The 17,500-nt window shown below is 41.0% G+C and overlaps 1 protein-coding gene across 2 annotated transcripts in view; it reads right to left on the bottom strand.

The window, feature by feature from the left end:
- Positions 1-4,411: 4,411 nt before the first annotated feature.
- Positions 4,412-17,500, bottom strand: part of ppm1h (protein phosphatase, Mg2+/Mn2+ dependent, 1H) — a 13,960-nt gene continuing 871 nt past the window's right edge. The window contains exons 2-10 of one of the 2 annotated variants that reach the window (XM_060887411.1): positions 14,581-14,764; positions 11,251-11,610; positions 11,015-11,127; positions 10,340-10,424; positions 9,420-9,538; positions 8,230-8,293; positions 6,750-6,857; positions 5,545-5,696; positions 4,412-4,986 (exon numbers count right to left, since the gene is read on the bottom strand). In XM_060887411.1, the coding sequence (XP_060743394.1) occupies positions 4,830-4,986; positions 5,545-5,696; positions 6,750-6,857; positions 8,230-8,293; positions 9,420-9,538; positions 10,340-10,424; positions 11,015-11,127; positions 11,251-11,610; positions 14,581-14,764 (1,342 nt within the window). In that variant the 3' untranslated portion in view covers positions 4,412-4,829. Of the gene's footprint in view, positions 4,987-5,544; positions 5,697-6,749; positions 6,858-8,229; positions 8,294-9,419; positions 9,539-10,339; positions 10,425-11,014; positions 11,128-11,250; positions 11,611-14,550; positions 14,765-17,500 lie in introns of both variants that reach the window. The other variant, XM_060887410.1, reaches the window with a different exon arrangement.

Raw genomic sequence — 17,500 nt, forward strand, 5'->3', positions numbered from 1 at the left:
GGTGTGCATGTGTCTGTGTGATGTCTGTGTGGTGTGCGTGTGTGTGTCTGTGTGGTGTGCGTGTGTCTGTGTGGTGTGTGTCTGTGTGGTGTGCATGTGTCTGTGTGGTGTCTGTGTGATGTCTGTGTGGTGTGCGTGTGTGTGTCTGTGTGGTGTGCGTGTGTGTGTCTGTGTGGTGTGCGTGTGTGTGTCTGTGTGGTGTGCGTGTGTGTGTCTGTTTGGTGTGTGTGTCTGTGTGGTGTGCGTGTGTGTGTCTGTGTGCTGTGCGTGTGTCTGTGGTGTGTGTCTGTGTGGTGTGCATGTGTCTGTGTGGTGTGTGTGATGTGGTGTGCGTGTGTGTGGGGTGTGTCTGTGTGGTGTGCATGTGTCTGTGTGGTGTGCATGTGTCTGTGTGATGTCTGTGTGGTGTGTGTGGTGTGCATGTGTCTGTGTGGTGTGCGTGTGTGTGGTGTGCGTGTGTCTGTGTGATGTCTGTGTGGCGTGTGTGTGTCTGTGTGGTGTGTGTGAGATGTCTGTGTGGTGTGTGTGTGTAGGGTGTGTCTGTGTGGTGTGTGTGTGTGTAGGGTGTCTCTGTGTGGTGTGCGTGTGTCTGTGTCATGTCTGTGTGGTCTGTGTGATGTCTGTGTGGTGTGGGGTGTGTCTGTGTGTGTGGGGGGTGTGTCTGTGTCATGTCTGTGTGGTGTGTGTGTGTGTGTCTGTGTGGTGTGCATGTGTCTGTGTGATGTGCGTGCATGTGTGTGTGTGTGGTGTGTGTGATATCTGTGTGGGTGGGTGTTTGTGTGTGGTGTTAGTGGGTGTGTGTTTGTGTGGGTGGGTGTGTGTTTGTGTGTGTGGTGTGGGTGGGTGTGTGTTTGTGTGCGAACATGTTATAAAAAATATTATCTATAACTGCTATTTTCATTAAATTTTTCAAAATAAACGTAAAATAAATGTTCAGGTCCATTTCAGTCATTTAAGATTATAAACTGTATTTTATAGTGTGTGTGTATATATGTGTTGGTGTGTGTGTGTAAGTAAATGTGTATGTGTGTGTATACATGTGTTTGTGTAAGTGTGTGTGTGTGTGTAAATGTGTATGTCTGTTAATGTGTGTGTGTGTAAATGTGTATGTCTGTTAATATGTGTGTGTATACGTGTGTGTGTACAGTAAATGTGTGTATGTGTGTGTTCTCTAACAGAGTTAGCCAGAATGCACTAGGGTTCCACTGATGTAACTAAAGATGAGTAATAAACAAGCAGAATAACTGGAACAGCTGCAGCACATGAACACATTTTCTATCCAGCTGTGCAGATGTTTTTATAGTCGTGTGATTTAAAGTCCAGACCCAGGATACAGGTCCAGACCTAAAGTACGTGACAGAAAATAAAACTGAATGGCTTCATCAGCTGAATTTTCTGCACTCTGTGCTGTTATTAGTCTCTGGACTCGAGTATGACGAGATCTAGTGGGCGGGGATTTCTTTCATCTCATTGGCTGTCCGCTGAGCCAATGACGCGTCTGAAAGCGCGTAGTCCGCTCTACAACTGCTTACGCAGATCTACAACTCTCCGGCGTGTCTCAGCAGATCTGTGCGCAAACAGATCCTTCAACTCCTGCGCTTCTTCTGAGCTCCTGTGCAGGCTGTCGGATGTCCATGCCATGTCCTAGCTGAGGTAGTAGTTTGTGCTGTTGGATGGGATGTGAGATTGCCCACTTATGGAGGTGACTGCGCAATCTACTGCCTTGCTAGAGCTGGTCATTAACTCCAGATTCCACTGGATCCACCGGATCTGTCCAAAGTGTCATCACGGGAGCAGTTTTTTTTTTGTGGAACAGACTGAACGTGTATAATGTGTGATGTTTGTTCTGTTGGTATTTATGGATCGGCTTATGATGATTCGGCTTTTCTGTATAGAGGACGTGATGACGTTTAACTGAATAACGCGCTTGTTGTTTGCTAGAATTTAAGGTATTTGGGGATTTTTGGTTTTTTATCAATAATGTGATTTGTTTTTAAATGAAGAAAAAAGAAAGAAACGCACACGTGATGTCTGATTTTATGTGAATTACTCGATGATGACGCGATTATTATGGGTACATTAGGGAACAACTGAAAGCACACTGGACATTAAAAATATCTGTCTGTCTGTCTGTCTGTCTCTATCTGTCTGTCTGTCTGTCTCACTCTATCTATCTATCTATCTATCTATCAATCTGTCTGTCTGTCTGTTTGTCTCTCACTCACTCTCTATCTATCTGTCTGTCTGTCTCACTCTCTATCTATCTATCTATCTATCTATCTATCTATCAATCTGTCTGTCTGTCTGTTTGTCTCTCACTGTCTGTCTGTCTGTCTGTCTGTCTCACACTATCTATCTGTCTGTCTGTTTGTCTCTCACTCTCTATCTGTCTGTCTGTCTCTCACTCTATCTATCTATCTATCTATCTATCTATCTATCTATCTATCTACCTGTCTCTCTATCTATCTATCTATCTATCTATCTATCTATCTATCTATTTATCTGTCTGTCTCGCACTCTATCTGTCTGTCTGTCTCTATCTGTCTGTCTCGCACTCTGTCTGTCTGTCTCTGTCTATCTATCTATCTATCTATCTATCTATCTATCTATCTATCTGTCTATCTATCTACCTGTCTCTCACTCTATCTATCTATCTATCTATCTATCTATCTATCTATCTATCTATCTATCTATCTGTCTCTCACTCTATCTATCTATCTATCTATCTATCTATCTATCTATCTATTTATCTGTCTGTCTCGCACTCTATCTGTCTGTCTCTATCTGTCTGTCTCACACTCTGTCTGTCTCTATCTATCTATCTATCTATCTATCTATCTATCTATCTATCCATCCATCCATCTGGTTTTATACAGTGAATTTATTTTTTTGCTCCTGGTCTAATCACCTGACATCCAAAACCCTCATCACGGTGCTTTAACTATAGAAGAAAACAAGTCATTAAAAGTTGTCTCATTTTAACTATCCACATATTTACAACGTGTGTCCTTCTAACCAAAAGGGTCCATTTTCCACAGGGTTTCTCCGAGAGCCCCTCCTTTGGGCGCCACGCCAGTGAGCATGTGGGTGACCTTGAAGATCCATCCTCCCACACTTAGTGCTCAGTGTGATTACTGACCTTACTGTGTGTGTGTGTGTGTGTGTGGGTGAGTGAGAGTGTGGGATAGATAGAATGAAAGGAAAGAAGAATCCACTGTGAACATAACCTAAGGTCTTCCCAAATGAGCCTTATGTAGTTTGCTGTGCAGCACCAACACACTCCCAAAGAGATCGGCTTCCCAAGCGAGCTTTTCCCACTCGCACCGATGTTAGGAGGACCAGATGGCCCATCTCTGTTGGGTGTGTTTTGGTGCTGCCCAGCAAATCATATACACTAAAAATCGCCAATGCAATCACTCTAGTGTACAGCTAAAGACTAGGACAGGCTATAAAAGGGTCTGGAGATGAAGGCAGCGCGTTACAGGGTTTTAAAAAAATATATATTTTATTGTTTTTTATTTTTTAAAAAAATCCAGTGACAAGATGGTCATATTTTTTTTTTCCTTTTTAGCTTTTTAAAACCTAAAGGTTTTAAAAACTATAATGTTTAGTTAAGGTTTATTGCAGTGACTTCTTTCTTGTTTTTTTTTGTAGCACAACTTTTATTTTTGAAATCATGTAATGTCCAAATATTAACTTTGGAATTTAAAGTGCAATTATATAATTACACTTAATGTATTTTACCAAACCGTCCTGAAGCCTGGAAGATATAAGGGTGATTTTTTTTTTAACATGAAAATGCAAACTAGTTTTAAAGATGGGGGCACGGTGGCTTAGTGGTTAGCACGTTCGCCTCACACCTCCAGGGTTGGGGGATCGATTCCTGCCTCCGCCTTGTGTGTGTGGAGTTTGCATGTTCTCCCCGTGCCTTGGGGGTTTCCTCCGGGTACTCCGGTTTCCTCCCCCGGTCCAAAGACAAGCATGGTAGGTTGATTGGCATCTCTGGAAAATTGTCCATAGTGTGTGAGTGCGTGAGTGAATGAGAGTGTGTGTGTGTCCTGTGATGGGTTGGCACTCCGTCCAGGGTGTAGTTCGACCCGAGGTAGTTCGGATAAGTGGTAGAAAATGAGTGAGTGAGTGAGAGAGTTTAAAAGATTATATAACGCTAATAAATTTCTGACGATTCAATTTTCTTGGCTTCGGTATTTGTGTAGAAGTGTAGCACTGATTTCATAGAACGTACTGTAGGTGAAAGAAAAGAAAAATCACACCAAAGCAGAATAAGTTCAGTCCCTTAACAATTTAATGTCATGTCATTTACAAAAAAAAAAAAAAAAGCCATTGTTTTAGCTGTTAGAGGTTGTTCATGCTGCCTATACTGTAAGTACAAAAATGCTGTTCAGCTTTGTGCTACTGTAAAACGTAGAGAAATCGAGCCTCAGAGTGTCCATAAGAGAGCACCTTGGATAGGAAGTTTTTCAAATAAAATTCTTATTATATTAATAGACATATGCACAAATAAACCAAAATTAACCATTCCAAAGATTCACTTTCATTTCCATTCACAGAATGGACAAGAGAAAAATAAAAACGAAAACAATCACTTGTGTTAAAACAATTAGTGAACAGAAGAAGGCAAGAGGAAGACTTGATTTAGTTCTACGTTTAGTTTATGTAGAACTCGGACGTTTGTCGTCCGTGTTGTTTCAAAATGATGTCTGATTAAAAGTAAACTCATTCAGTCGTAAGTCAGAATTCTGCCAGCGAAAGCTTTTAAATGGTTAAAACCTCGTCATTTAAATGTTCTTGCATCCGCGTCTCTCTGTGGGTCACCTTGACTGCGGCTGTCTGTTTCCGAACATTAGAGGAATGATGTAAACAGATATGTCATCACCAGAACCCGGTCTACCGATCGGTGTCCTCCAGCCTTGTTCAGTAAGTACACCTCTAGCTTTCATCACCAACTCCTGAGCTGCCAGCGTATACCTTAACAACCAGAAAAATGCAGACAAGCTGTCACACATCAGCAGGGAATAACAAGTAGCATTATTTGGAGAAAATCTGTTTTTAGCTGGTCTGTCAAGACAAAGCTAGTTTACTTTTACTACAGTAGCATGCATTATGTCAGTCGTTAATGATTAACAAACTGTAACGATGAACCACGTTTTATTTGGGTTTGAAGTAGAATATTAGCTTGGCCCACCCTTCAGGAATATTATCATAAATCATATATCGTTTACATAATGGTTCGTTAATTTTCCTATCCTTAACATTTCTAACGAACTGATGATTTGAATACAATGTGGACACACGATATACACACGAAGAGCAGAACCGTGAGTGTTAGTGGCTGAGGAAATTCTGCAGATGAAGTATTTTAAGACGAAAGACATCCGGCAAACTATAATAACTAATCATTCATCATATTCACAGTAATCTTAACTATACCCAGTTGCCTGGTAGCTACTTATAGACACCAAAGGCAGATTTATTGTTTGTTCTTGCCTATTACTTAAGCATGGTTTGCCATACTGGAGAACTTGCCTGTAATGGTTGTCAGGGTCACAGTTTCCAAGGAAACTAGTAACTGCTTCAGCCACTTCCTTGTTGGAGAGAACATCCCATAAGCCATCTGTAGCCAAAATCATGACATCGTCAGCCCCATGCTCAAACTGCTCCAAGTTGTACATTCTGACCTGGAAACAAGACGTCACGTTTGCATCACGCTTTCTTTCGAAATGGAAATGCAAATCTATAATCAGATGTAACTCGTTTTTAAATACGAGGCTCAAACAAGAGGCTCAAGCTGTTTGGCCTAGAGCAAAGATTCAGTCGCTCAATCGTCTTTAGATTTATTCTGGTCATGGTCGCGCCAATGAGCTATAGGTTCATTGGGGTTGCAAGATAAAAGTGGTAGCAAGTGAGTGTTTTTAAATGCATAGTTTTAGCCCAACGGTGGCTTAGTGGTTAGCACGTTCGCCTCACACCTCCAGGGTTGGGGGTTCGATTCCCACCTCCGCCTTGTGTGTGTGGAGTTTGCATGTTCTCCCTGTGCCTCGGGGGTTTCCTCCGGGTACTCCGGTTTCCTCCCCCGGTCCAAAGACATGCATGGTAGGTTGATTGGCATCTCTGGAAAAATTGTCCGTAGTGTGTGATTGCGTGAGTGAATGAGAGTGTGTGTGCCCTGTGATGGGTTGGCACTCCGTCCAGGGTGTATCCTGCCTTGATGCCCGCTGACGCCTGAGATAGGCACAGGCTCCCCGTGACCCGAGGTAGTTCGGATAAGCGGTAGAAGATGTGTGAGTGAGAGTTTTAGCCCAGGCTAACAGACAGAATTACAGAATAACAGAATCTGAGTCTTGTTTGTATAGTTGAGTTGTTTGTGTAGTTGAACTTCGGTTGAACTCATTTGCCCATTTGCAATTGGAAGATCAAAAGCTATTCAGATAGACAGACAGTGCAAGCGGAGAACAGAGAGTACACCATGCTGTCAGGAACTACAGTGCCTCGAGAGAAGTCCAGCTTCTCACGGTTAGGTTCACATCTGCTTAAAATTAAACGTGTTTCAAAGGCGTTTAAAAAAAAAATGATCTCATTGTTATCAAGGACATCATTCTGACTTCCTGGTTACCAACAGACTATCAAAAGTACAGAAATATACTTTGCATTCATTTTAGATCGATTAACGTAGTTTATCTCATGTACTCTTTTCAGTATTGAATGTACTGTATTAAAGGTAAAGAAAGTACCTCTGGACTGCAGGAGAGAAAAGGTTTAATGCAGATATCTGTGCCATGCACCTTCAGGTCATGATCACCGAATCCTCTGGTAACTCCGATAGTCGCCATCACCCGGGCCTGCGACACGACAAGAACAGTCATTTACATCATTTAGATTTATGCAAATGAACTAACACTACCTCTAAATCTCTAGTAGAAGATACACATATATTATATACAGTACATTTCATTATTATATTATGTTATTCATTCATTCATTCATTCATTCATTTTCTACCGCTTATCCGAACTACCTCGGGTCACGGGGAGCCTGTGCCTATCTCAGGCGTCATTGGGCATCAAGGCAGGATACACCCTGGACGGAGTGCCAACCCATCGCAGGGCACACACACACTCTCATTCACTCACACACACTACGGACAATTTTCCAGAGATGCCAATCAACCTACCATGCATGTCTTTGGACCGGGGGAGGAAACCGGAGTACCCGGAGGAAACCCCCAAGGCACGGGGAGAACATGCAAACTCCACACACACAAGGCGGAGGCGGGAATCGAACCCCCAACCCTGGAGGTGTGAGGCGAACGTGCTAACCACTAAGCCACCGTGCCCCCCTGTATTATGTTATGACTAGTAAAATGCAATTCATTAGTTCGTATCATTCATTTGAGAAAATGTAGACTTTGGCACTGAATGTATTTATAGCTTTCAGTTGGGTTTCACCTGGCTCTGACTGGGCTTGTCTATAGCTGATTTAGACCAGATGTCTTATGTCTTCTTGACAACTTTGAGTAATATACACTAATGATATAAATTTTGGCAGGCTCAGGCAGAAGAACGTGTAGTTTGTGAATAGTCAGATTAAACCTGATGTTCCATTCTAGGAGATGCTATTAAGTTAATAAGAACCTATATGTTTTTGCAGTTGTGCTTTTTATATCTAGAATTATCATCTACCTTCTCTGCTGTATTACAAATGCAATAGAGAAAACTATAGATCCAGCTATAGATCCAGCTATAAATCCAGCTATAGATCCAACTATAGGTTCAACTAAAGGTCCAGCTATAGGTTCAGCTATTGATCCAACTACAGGTCCAGCTATAGGTTCAGTTATAGATCCAACTATAGGTTCAGCTATAGATCCAACTACAGGTCCGGCTATAGGTAAACCTATAGGTTCAGTTATAGGTCCAACTATAGGTTCAGCTATACTGTAGGTCCAGCTATAGATCCAACTACAGGTCCGGCTATAGGTTCAGCTATAGATCCAATTATAGATCAAGCTAACGGTCAAAATATAGATCCAGCTATAGGCCCAGCGATTGATCCAGCAATAGATCCAGCTACAGGTAAAACTATATGTCCAGCTATAGCTCCAGGAAAATCTGTCAGACATGGAGGTAATTCATGTCCCTGTTATTAGATCCATGTTTTTGTTTTAATACAAATATCTATAATCTATAATTTTGTCATAATTATGTCTCATACCTTCTTCCCTTCTCCGAAAACCAGTGGAAACCTCAGGTCCTCCTCCTGCAGAGTTTTATATGCCCTACACAAAGAAAGAGCACTTTATTGAGAGCACGTAGGTGCCAGTGCACAGGATAATGTGTACTAATATAACATGATAACATTTAAGCATGGCAAAGCTAAATGACTTATAGACTATATAAATTACACAAATATATGTGTTATATTTGCATTAACCGGAGATATTTTGTCAATGTAAGCAGCATATCCATCTGTTTTTCCCTTGCGTCCTTATTTTACTATTTTAATAAGATGTTCTGTACTGCATACAGACCCCACAGTGATCTTCTACTCAGGCTGTCCCTAGAATATGGCCTATCAGCCGGACAAGACATGACACGTCTATTAACTGCTAACAGTTGAAAATGAAGCAGTTTAAGGATTCAACTTAATCAGGGTTTGATCAAATACAATTTAATGAAATCAGACATTTTATAAAAACGCAAAGGGTCGTCCGTAGGCCTGGGTGCGCTCTGGCCAGCTCAATATGGAATGTATAACGCTGTATACAGTTTTAGCATAAAATCTTTCACAAATCTAATTGAAATTCCACCCATTGATTCGTTAATTTTCTAAACTGCTTATCCTTTACAGGGTATCTGAAAATCCAGAGCCTATCCCAGGGGACAGACTCTGTGGATGAGGTGACAACTTCATCACAGAACACAATTGAGAGATCAGCCTACAGCGCATGACTTTGGACTGGATGGAGGTCACCAGGGTACAAAGAGGAAACCATCAAAGCACGGTGAGAACACGCAAACTCTGTGTCCGGAGGCAAAAATCAAAGCACCGACCCCAGAGGCGCGAAGCAAACGTTTCTTACGCTAATAAGTGTGATTTTATAAATTATGTCAAAATAATCTGCCAGATTTATCATCATATTTTTAGCAAACAAGCTTCGCAAGGATATCCACATGAATAGATTGTGCTAAGTGGGTTTTTATCTGTAGTATCTTGCCTTTAAACTTTAAACAAAGCTGAAGAAAGTCTTCTCGTCAGATCCAGATTTAAACGTCTTTAAAACATCGTTAGAAATCGGTACGTTTGTTACGTAAACCCGACTAACCGTCCAATCGCCTGATATACGCATAATATATTCATTAAAACGATAAACACACCGAAAGCATCCACGTTTCCACTCTTACCAGCCTTTCATGCTGTAGTCTCTGTACAACATCCTCTTCCCCACCTCCTTCTTGCAAACCGTTCTAGGGAACTCCAAATGCGTGAACTCATTTCCCAACAAGTGAGGCTGCATATAAGCCTGATTGGGAAAAGAATATAAAAGCATAAAGGTCATGGATTGTTATCTTTTTTTTTTTGTCGTCGTTGTACAGTCAGACAAATTTGCATTCATCTACGAACTAGTTCTGGGACTAACACTAGTTTAGGTCTATGGGAGCAGATGTGTTCGGTTGACCTTTAAATGTTTGTAATGTTTTCAGTATAAGACAATTATATGCAATTATTCACTCATTCATCTTCTACCGCTTATCCGAACTACCTCGGGTCACGGGGAGCCTGTGCCTATCTCAGGCGTCATCGGGCATCGAGGCAGGATACACCCTGGACGGAGTGCCAACCCATCGCAGGGCACACTCACACACACACTCTCATTCACTCACGCAATCACACACTATGGACAATTTTCCAGAGATGCCAATCAACCTACCATGCATGTCTTTGGACCGGGGGAGGAAACCGGAGTACCCGGAGGAAACCCCCGAGGCACGGGGAGAACATGCAAACTCCACACACACAAGGCGGAGGCGGGAATCGAACCCCCAACCCTGGAGGTGTGAGGCGAACGTGCTAACCACTAAGCCACCGTGCCCCCCTTTTATATATTTCTGTAAATCCACTTAGTGGCGATTTCCATTATTTAAAGCGGTGTGTAAATAAAAGTAAACTAAAATAAATGAAATTAAAATAAAAATCTTACCATTCTAAGGTTTATTCAAAGCTTATAAAGAAAATCAAATTCCACAAAGTACTGTGTCTTATAATAGTAATCACTTTTGTATGGAATTTTAAATAACATCTGACTCTTCTCTTTCAGTCTTACCAAACACTGAAGTCTCTGTCTCTCTGACTCTGGAGTGAAGGCACTTGACATTGGGATGATTTCACCACTACGCAGAATTATGGCCCTGGCAGAGAAAACAGAAAACAGAACTGTGCCTGGGGGAACATTTAAAAGCTTCATCTGAAAGGTCACTCAACGTAGTTTGGTGTGAGTGGGAACTGAACCCTAGGGTTAGGAAACCATAACCCTTTCCTACTCTGAGTATATGTGCATGTGAGTATTGTGACATAGGACTAGCTCGACTTCTACGACACCCGACCGCTTACTCTAGCTCGTGGTGAACTAAGATAAATAAATCAAGGTCATGTGGTGCATGATGTACAGGCACAGGATGAGAATGTGTACATGAGCGATTCAGTCTCTGCACATTGCAATACTGTATCATGCGATTATTGCGGCTTAAACATGTCAGAAGTTGCTACGATGGAGTTTACTATCATTTGGCTTCATGCTTGTTTACTGACATATGAAAGGACTAACAAATCCATCAGGATCGCATAAGGCAAGGCGTTAGATTTTACTGGTCTCAGATCAGTAAAATCTAAAAAAATATACCATCCTCATCAGTGTAGCAGACATTTAGGGAAAAGAGAACAACAGACGTTTTATTTCTGACATGAAGCTTACATGATGCAAAAATCTGAAGAGATTTACCTGCTGTCTCCTGCATTGGCCACATAAAGCTTTCCCAACAAGCAGATCACCACTAAAGCTGTACACCCTCCAGAGATATCATACACACTTCTCTCTCTGCCGATATGTTTGTCCTGTAGGTACAAAATCCAACAGTATATCGTAGCTCGTACAGTATATAATATACAGTAGTAATTCCTCATAACGTTCTTAACCAACATTTAAACCTTAGGCCTGTCCTTGCCTTTAAAACTTACCATCTCTTTGAAAGCATTCTCGATTGCACCGATCACCAAGCTCTCCTGCTTCACTTTTTTCTCCATGAAGAAGCGTGGTGTTGGCGTGTTGGGTGAACCTGGTGCTCCTGCAGCACCTCTCAGTGATGCGGCTCTGGATAGCGCTCGCTGTGACGAGGCTGACGGGCGAACATGAAAACTGCTCTCCTCACCGAGACATGTAGGAGGCTGCAGTGAAGGCTTTTGAAGGATTTCCAGCACACTCTGCAGCTGCTCCTCGACGTGCAGGTGCAGGAGCTTAGACGCAAAGACGGCAGCACCGGAGCCAGCGTGGCCATCAAAAAGTGCCCAGTAGTGGAAATACAGCTCTTCCTCTTCATGCTTAATGCAAGTACATAAACACATATATTGATACATACGGTTAAATATATCTATATTCAACACTCATCAAAGGTATAAGGTCATGTTGGTTGTTCTGTATTGTACTGTGAAAATGTTACATCCCCATTAGGATAAACTGGGGCTTTGGAACTAAGGTCGCAACTAAGGTTAGGCAACAAAATATGCAGTGCACTGTATTCATTCATTCATTCATTCATTTTCTACCGCTTATCCGAACTACCTCGGGTCACGTGTCTTTGGATGGGTGTATCCTGCCTTGATGCCCTATGACGCCTGAGGGGAGGCACAGGCTCCCCGTGACCCGAGGTAGTTCGGATAAGCGGTAGAAGATGAATGAATGAATGAAGATAATATAAGATAAGCCACGATATACCTTTATAAAATATACCGCAGGTCTCAATTGAATAATTCTAAGATACGAGTGAAAGATACATGGAAGCTAAAGACAGAGGTTTATATTGTGATCAGTGATGATTATAGCAGCAGTTTCAGCATTCAAAGAATTTATACGTCTCTAAATAACTTTCCCCTTTTAATGTATATTTAGCTTGGGTCACTTTTGCATAGAGGAACATCCGACATCCATTCTATTTTTATTCCAGCACAAAAACATCTCGACTGACCTTTCAGAGTCTAATAAATGTGTCCTAGATAATCAAATGCCAGATTTGGTCACAAATAAAGCTACAAGGTGTGACACGTCACCTCCGACATGTTATGTAACATGGTTAGTTCATATGTGGTTGGAAAACATAGAATTTGTTAAATAGGTAGTTGAATATGACGCAATGCTTCAAAGTGTCCCAGATTTCACGAATTCACCTCATTGTTCATTTTAACTTGATACAAACATACACTCTTACTTCCAGTGTTGTATAAAGTAATAGAAAGCAATACTTGAGTAAAAGTACAAGTATCGTACTAGAAAAAGACTTCGGTAGAAGTGAAAGTTACCTTTTAGAATATTACTCAAGTAAAAGTCTTAAAGTATCTGATATTTACTGTACTTAAGTATCAAAAGTCATTTTCTGATATTTAATGTACTTAAGTATTTGAAGTAAAAGTAAAAAGTAAAATTTCAGTGATTTTCTGTAGGCATAAGATCAGGGGCGGTTCTAGGGTCTCATCTTTAGGGGGTTTTAGACCTCAGTGAGAATTTAAAACAAGAAGAGTTTTATATTATATATTATATGACTACATAGTAAGCCAAAAGTTATGGTGTTATTTAAAATGGCAAAAGTGGACACCAAAATTTTATGCATGATGTAATGATGCCGGTCTTGAATCAGATCAGTTCGTGTATGTGTGTATTCTCTACAAACAGTGTGTCCAATGAATGCAGTCATTAATAAACAAATATTCACAAGACAAAGACCAAATCAATAAATGTTATTTTTATTTAGTATTGAATGGATTGTTTGCATTAATATTTTGTTTGTGCTACAACTCTGGTAATAAGAATAGTGACATTTCACCGCTTTTGGTTGGCGTCTTTGCGTCTTTCCGCCGATTAACGTTATAGATAAACGCCTCCAGCTCTGACTGCGCGTGCACGCTGCGCGTCCCTGTGCTTCTCCGTAGAGCGTGCGGAGCTGCGTAATGCAATCTAGGAGCAGTGATTCACCAAACCTCCCTTATTGCAGTCGCACACATTTCTTCTGATTTTATTTTGTAGTAACGAGTAACGAAGACGCTTAGTGGAAATATAACGGAGTAAAAGTTTACATTTTATCCAGGAAATGTAGTGGAGTAAAAGTGAAAGCTGACATAAATTTAAATATCGAAGTAAAGTACAGATACGTGACATTTCTACTTAAGTACGGTAACGAAGTATTTGTACTCCGTTACATTACAACACTGCTTACTTCTATATTGGCTTTAGACAATGTCAGGAAATATATACAGACTGAAATTCCATGAACGCAATAACCGCATCATTACCGATCACACCATCAAACCTGTGTGTGTTTAGTGTACAATCCTCAGTCCGTTGGATAAGCTTCCATCCTTTACCTTATTCTCACTTCCTACGATCTCTTTAAGTTATTATTTAAGTCAGTAAATTTAAACATAGCCAATATTTTGGCTAACCAAACATGTAAAATACCTGCACTAGAAAAAGACGACTCAGTGACTATGTAAGGAACTTCAGGATTTCCCCAGTGTACTTTACTGAGCGTTTTGAGGTTTAGACATTCAAAATCTTTGTAAAAAAATGAAATAAAACAAATAAAAATAAAAATTCTGGTTTAGCCTTCTTTTGTTTAGCCTTGATTTAGCCTCATCTTCTACCGCTTATCCGAACTACCTCGGGTCACGGGGAGCCTGTGCCTATCTCAGGTGTCATTGGGCATCAAGGCAGGATACACCCTGGATGGAGTGCCAACCCATCACAGGACACACACACACACACACACACACTCTCGTTCACGCACGCAATCACACACTACGGACAATTTTCCAGAGATGCCAATCAACCTACCATGCATGTCTTTGGACCGGGGGAGGAAACCGGAGTACCCGGAGGAAACCCCCGAGGCACGGGGAGAACATGCAAACTCCACACACACAAGGTGGAGGCGGGAATCGAACCCCCAACCCTGGAGGTGTGATGCGAACGTGCTAACCACTAAGCCACCATGCCCCCCTCCCATACATTTATGATATTTAAAATCTAATAATGTAATAAATTATAATAAAAGGTAATTATTCAGTATGAAAACCACATTTGAAATCATTCATTAAAATGAATAGATGAATAGATTCAGCAGTGTATAATTCTATCATACTGTATTTTATTAATCAAAGCATTATGTGTGTCTTCACTTCTGGGTTGGTTTTCACTTATGATGGGATTTTAATAAAAAAGAAAAGTCTCTGCTAAGCTTGTTGCATGCTGGAAGAGAGAAGGAGTAATACCGATGGAGCCGAGTCGACTAAGCCACTCACTGAGCTCTCCTGAATGACAGAGTCCTCTGTAGACTCCAGAGATTCTCTGGTTGGTAGTGAAGCTCGCCTCCTGCTGGTGGGAGTGTAGCTTGGGCTAGCGGGATCCGCAGGTCTTTTCCTCAGCTCCACCACCTCACAGCAGGCCTGGTCTTCATTCAGAGCACTTTTACCAGCATTAATCACCCTAAACAGATACAACAATCACTACCATGAACACAGCAGATTCATGACAACATTTATTTATTTATTTATTTATTGCAGTTATAATATCATGATCGATACCTGCAACGTAATTGTTTCAGTAATTCTCCGTTTCTGTCATTATGTCATAAGGACATTCATTCATTCACTCATTTTCTACCGCTTATCCGAACTATCTCGGGTCACGGGGAGCCTGTGCCTATCTCAGGCGTCATCGGGCATCAAGGCAGGATACACCCTGCACGGAGTGCCAACCCATCATAGGGCACACACACACACTCTCTCATTCACTCACGCAATCACACACTACGGACAATTTTCCAGAGATGCCAATCAACCTACCATGCATGTCTTTGGACCGGGGGAGGAAACCGGAGTACCCGGTATCTTATTTTTGTACAACTGAGGGTTAAGGGCCTTGCTCAGGGGCCCAACAGTGGCAGCTTGGTGGACCTGGGATTAAACTCACAACCTTCTGATTGGTAGCCCAACACCTTAACCGCTAGGCTACCACACCCTACACTCCTACAGTCCTAGATTATTATGCTAACAAATTTAGGTCAAATCCAAAAGCCATTTTATTTCTCTGACCACACCTACAAAGATGCAGCGGCGTCTAAACTAATAAGGTTCTGGGTTATTTCTCAGAAGGTTGTGTGTACAAGCCCCAGCACTGCTGTATCATTGCTGATCCTACAGCAGCACAAGTAATCATGTAAATACCTCAACTGGAAGCCATAAGACTGCACTATGAGCTCATATTCATTATTTAATGTCCACTCCAATATACTGTGATATACTGTGTATTTAATTAAGTCTATTAATGTATCAGCTATGGAAAAAAATATGGGCACCCCTTTTATGTAGAGGCAGTGCTTAATAACAGTTAATAACATCTGTTGTGTTTAATTCAAATATTAGACGATAATAATAATAATAAGAAGAAGAAGAAGAAGAAGAAGAAGAAGAAGAAGAATAAGAAGACAAAACTTTGATTTGCTTATCTGATTCTTTACATCCTACAAACATCTTCTGTTCTTTTACAGTATATCCGACTTACTCAGGAACGGAAATAGAGCTATTCCTCCCGCTAACCGTTCATCGATCAATGACCCAGTTACTTTGGAGTAATACATAAAAGCCCCCATCTCTTAGGACCCTGAAGGAGTTAAAAAAAAACCTATTGACTAGGCTCTCTTCACTTTACAAACTCATCTTGATTTCATTATTACTGGCAACGCAGATCAGATTACATAACCGACTAAAGATCTAAAGCTTTCTTGGCTCCAGACTGGAGCGAAGGATGAGACCGAAGACATTAACATATTGCGTCACATAAACATTGTACAAATCCAGTGTGAAGGAGGATTTTGTTATTAAAATTTCAGATGTGTTTTTTGGTGTTGGACATTACATAAACGGTAGACGGAACCAACCACGTGTGACTGAGAAAGCTGCTAGCAGGGGCGTAGTCATCATTTAAACAGTGGGGGGCGACGAAATGTCTAGTGTTATCTGTTTTTTTTTTTTTCAGTTAACCCTTGTGTAAATGACAGGTTTTATTTTTAATCATGATTAAAATGACTTTAATCTTTAATGTCACTATTCGTCGTCCTCGTCTCTGTCGTGTACATACAGTGACACATACTTGATATTATGTAGAATTGGCAGAGTTAAACATGCTGTAAAATCTCGTGACAAGTGAGTGACTGATCGCCGTGAACGTCATGTATAGACTATCTTAAACGTTCTTGTCTCGTTGAATTTTAAATCACTCTGCATTTATATACTTTGCTCCATTAAAACCTCAACATGTGGTGAACACAACTCTCCACTAAAAAAGTGAGGGGGACGAATTTACTTTTTATAAAAAGTGCGGGGGACATGTCCCCCGCGTCCCCCGCGTAATCTACGCCCTATGGCTGCTAGCATATAAATGGGTGATTAAAGGAATTAAAGGAAAAAAACAATATAAAGTGTGTAAAATGTCAGGTTTTCTACTGGGTTGAGACCCATTAAACAATCCAACGGACATTCGTGGCCTTTGGTTAAGTGCACTGTCATTCTGGAAGAGAGCAATAACTATACTAACTATGTTTAGCTTTGCAGTGACTCTTAGCACTGAAATTTTATCTATTTTTTTTTACTAATCATACACACCCACCACCACCCCTTTCTAAAAAATGCTTTAGTATGTATGCATTTGTAGCTTTTAAGGATTTGCTAGCATCAAGTCGGTCAATATATTGACCTTTCCATCCACTAATGGCTCTATTAAAGCAACGTGGTGTTTGTAGCGTAGAGATATTCTCCACCCACATGGGGTTTTAGTGTGGCCGAGAGACCATCTGCTTACAAGCTGAAAACGCATGCAATGGCATGTTCGTCTGATGTACAGTATAGCCTCTTAACCGCGATGCAGGCGAACACCATGTAGCCATGTGCAGTAAATGGAAGCTCAGATCTCAAAACTTCGACCCATCACGTGTATCAATAGGTAAAAATTAATGTACAAAAAATTAATGTACAAAAAATTTGAATGTAAAATAAGAGTAAAAGTAAAGACTAGATTAGGATAACAATTAGACAAAGCCATGGGGGATAGCTGTGTGTGTGTGTGTGTGTGTGTGTGTGTGTGTGTGTGTGTGTGTGTAAGAGTAACAAAGTAAGCAAAGCACAACAATGTGCACCAGGCCCGAACAGCCTGCGTATAGAATCA

This window comes from Tachysurus vachellii, chromosome 14, assembly GCF_030014155.1.
Source record: "Tachysurus vachellii isolate PV-2020 chromosome 14, HZAU_Pvac_v1, whole genome shotgun sequence".
NCBI classification, from domain to species: Eukaryota; Metazoa; Chordata; class Actinopteri; order Siluriformes; family Bagridae; genus Tachysurus; species Tachysurus vachellii.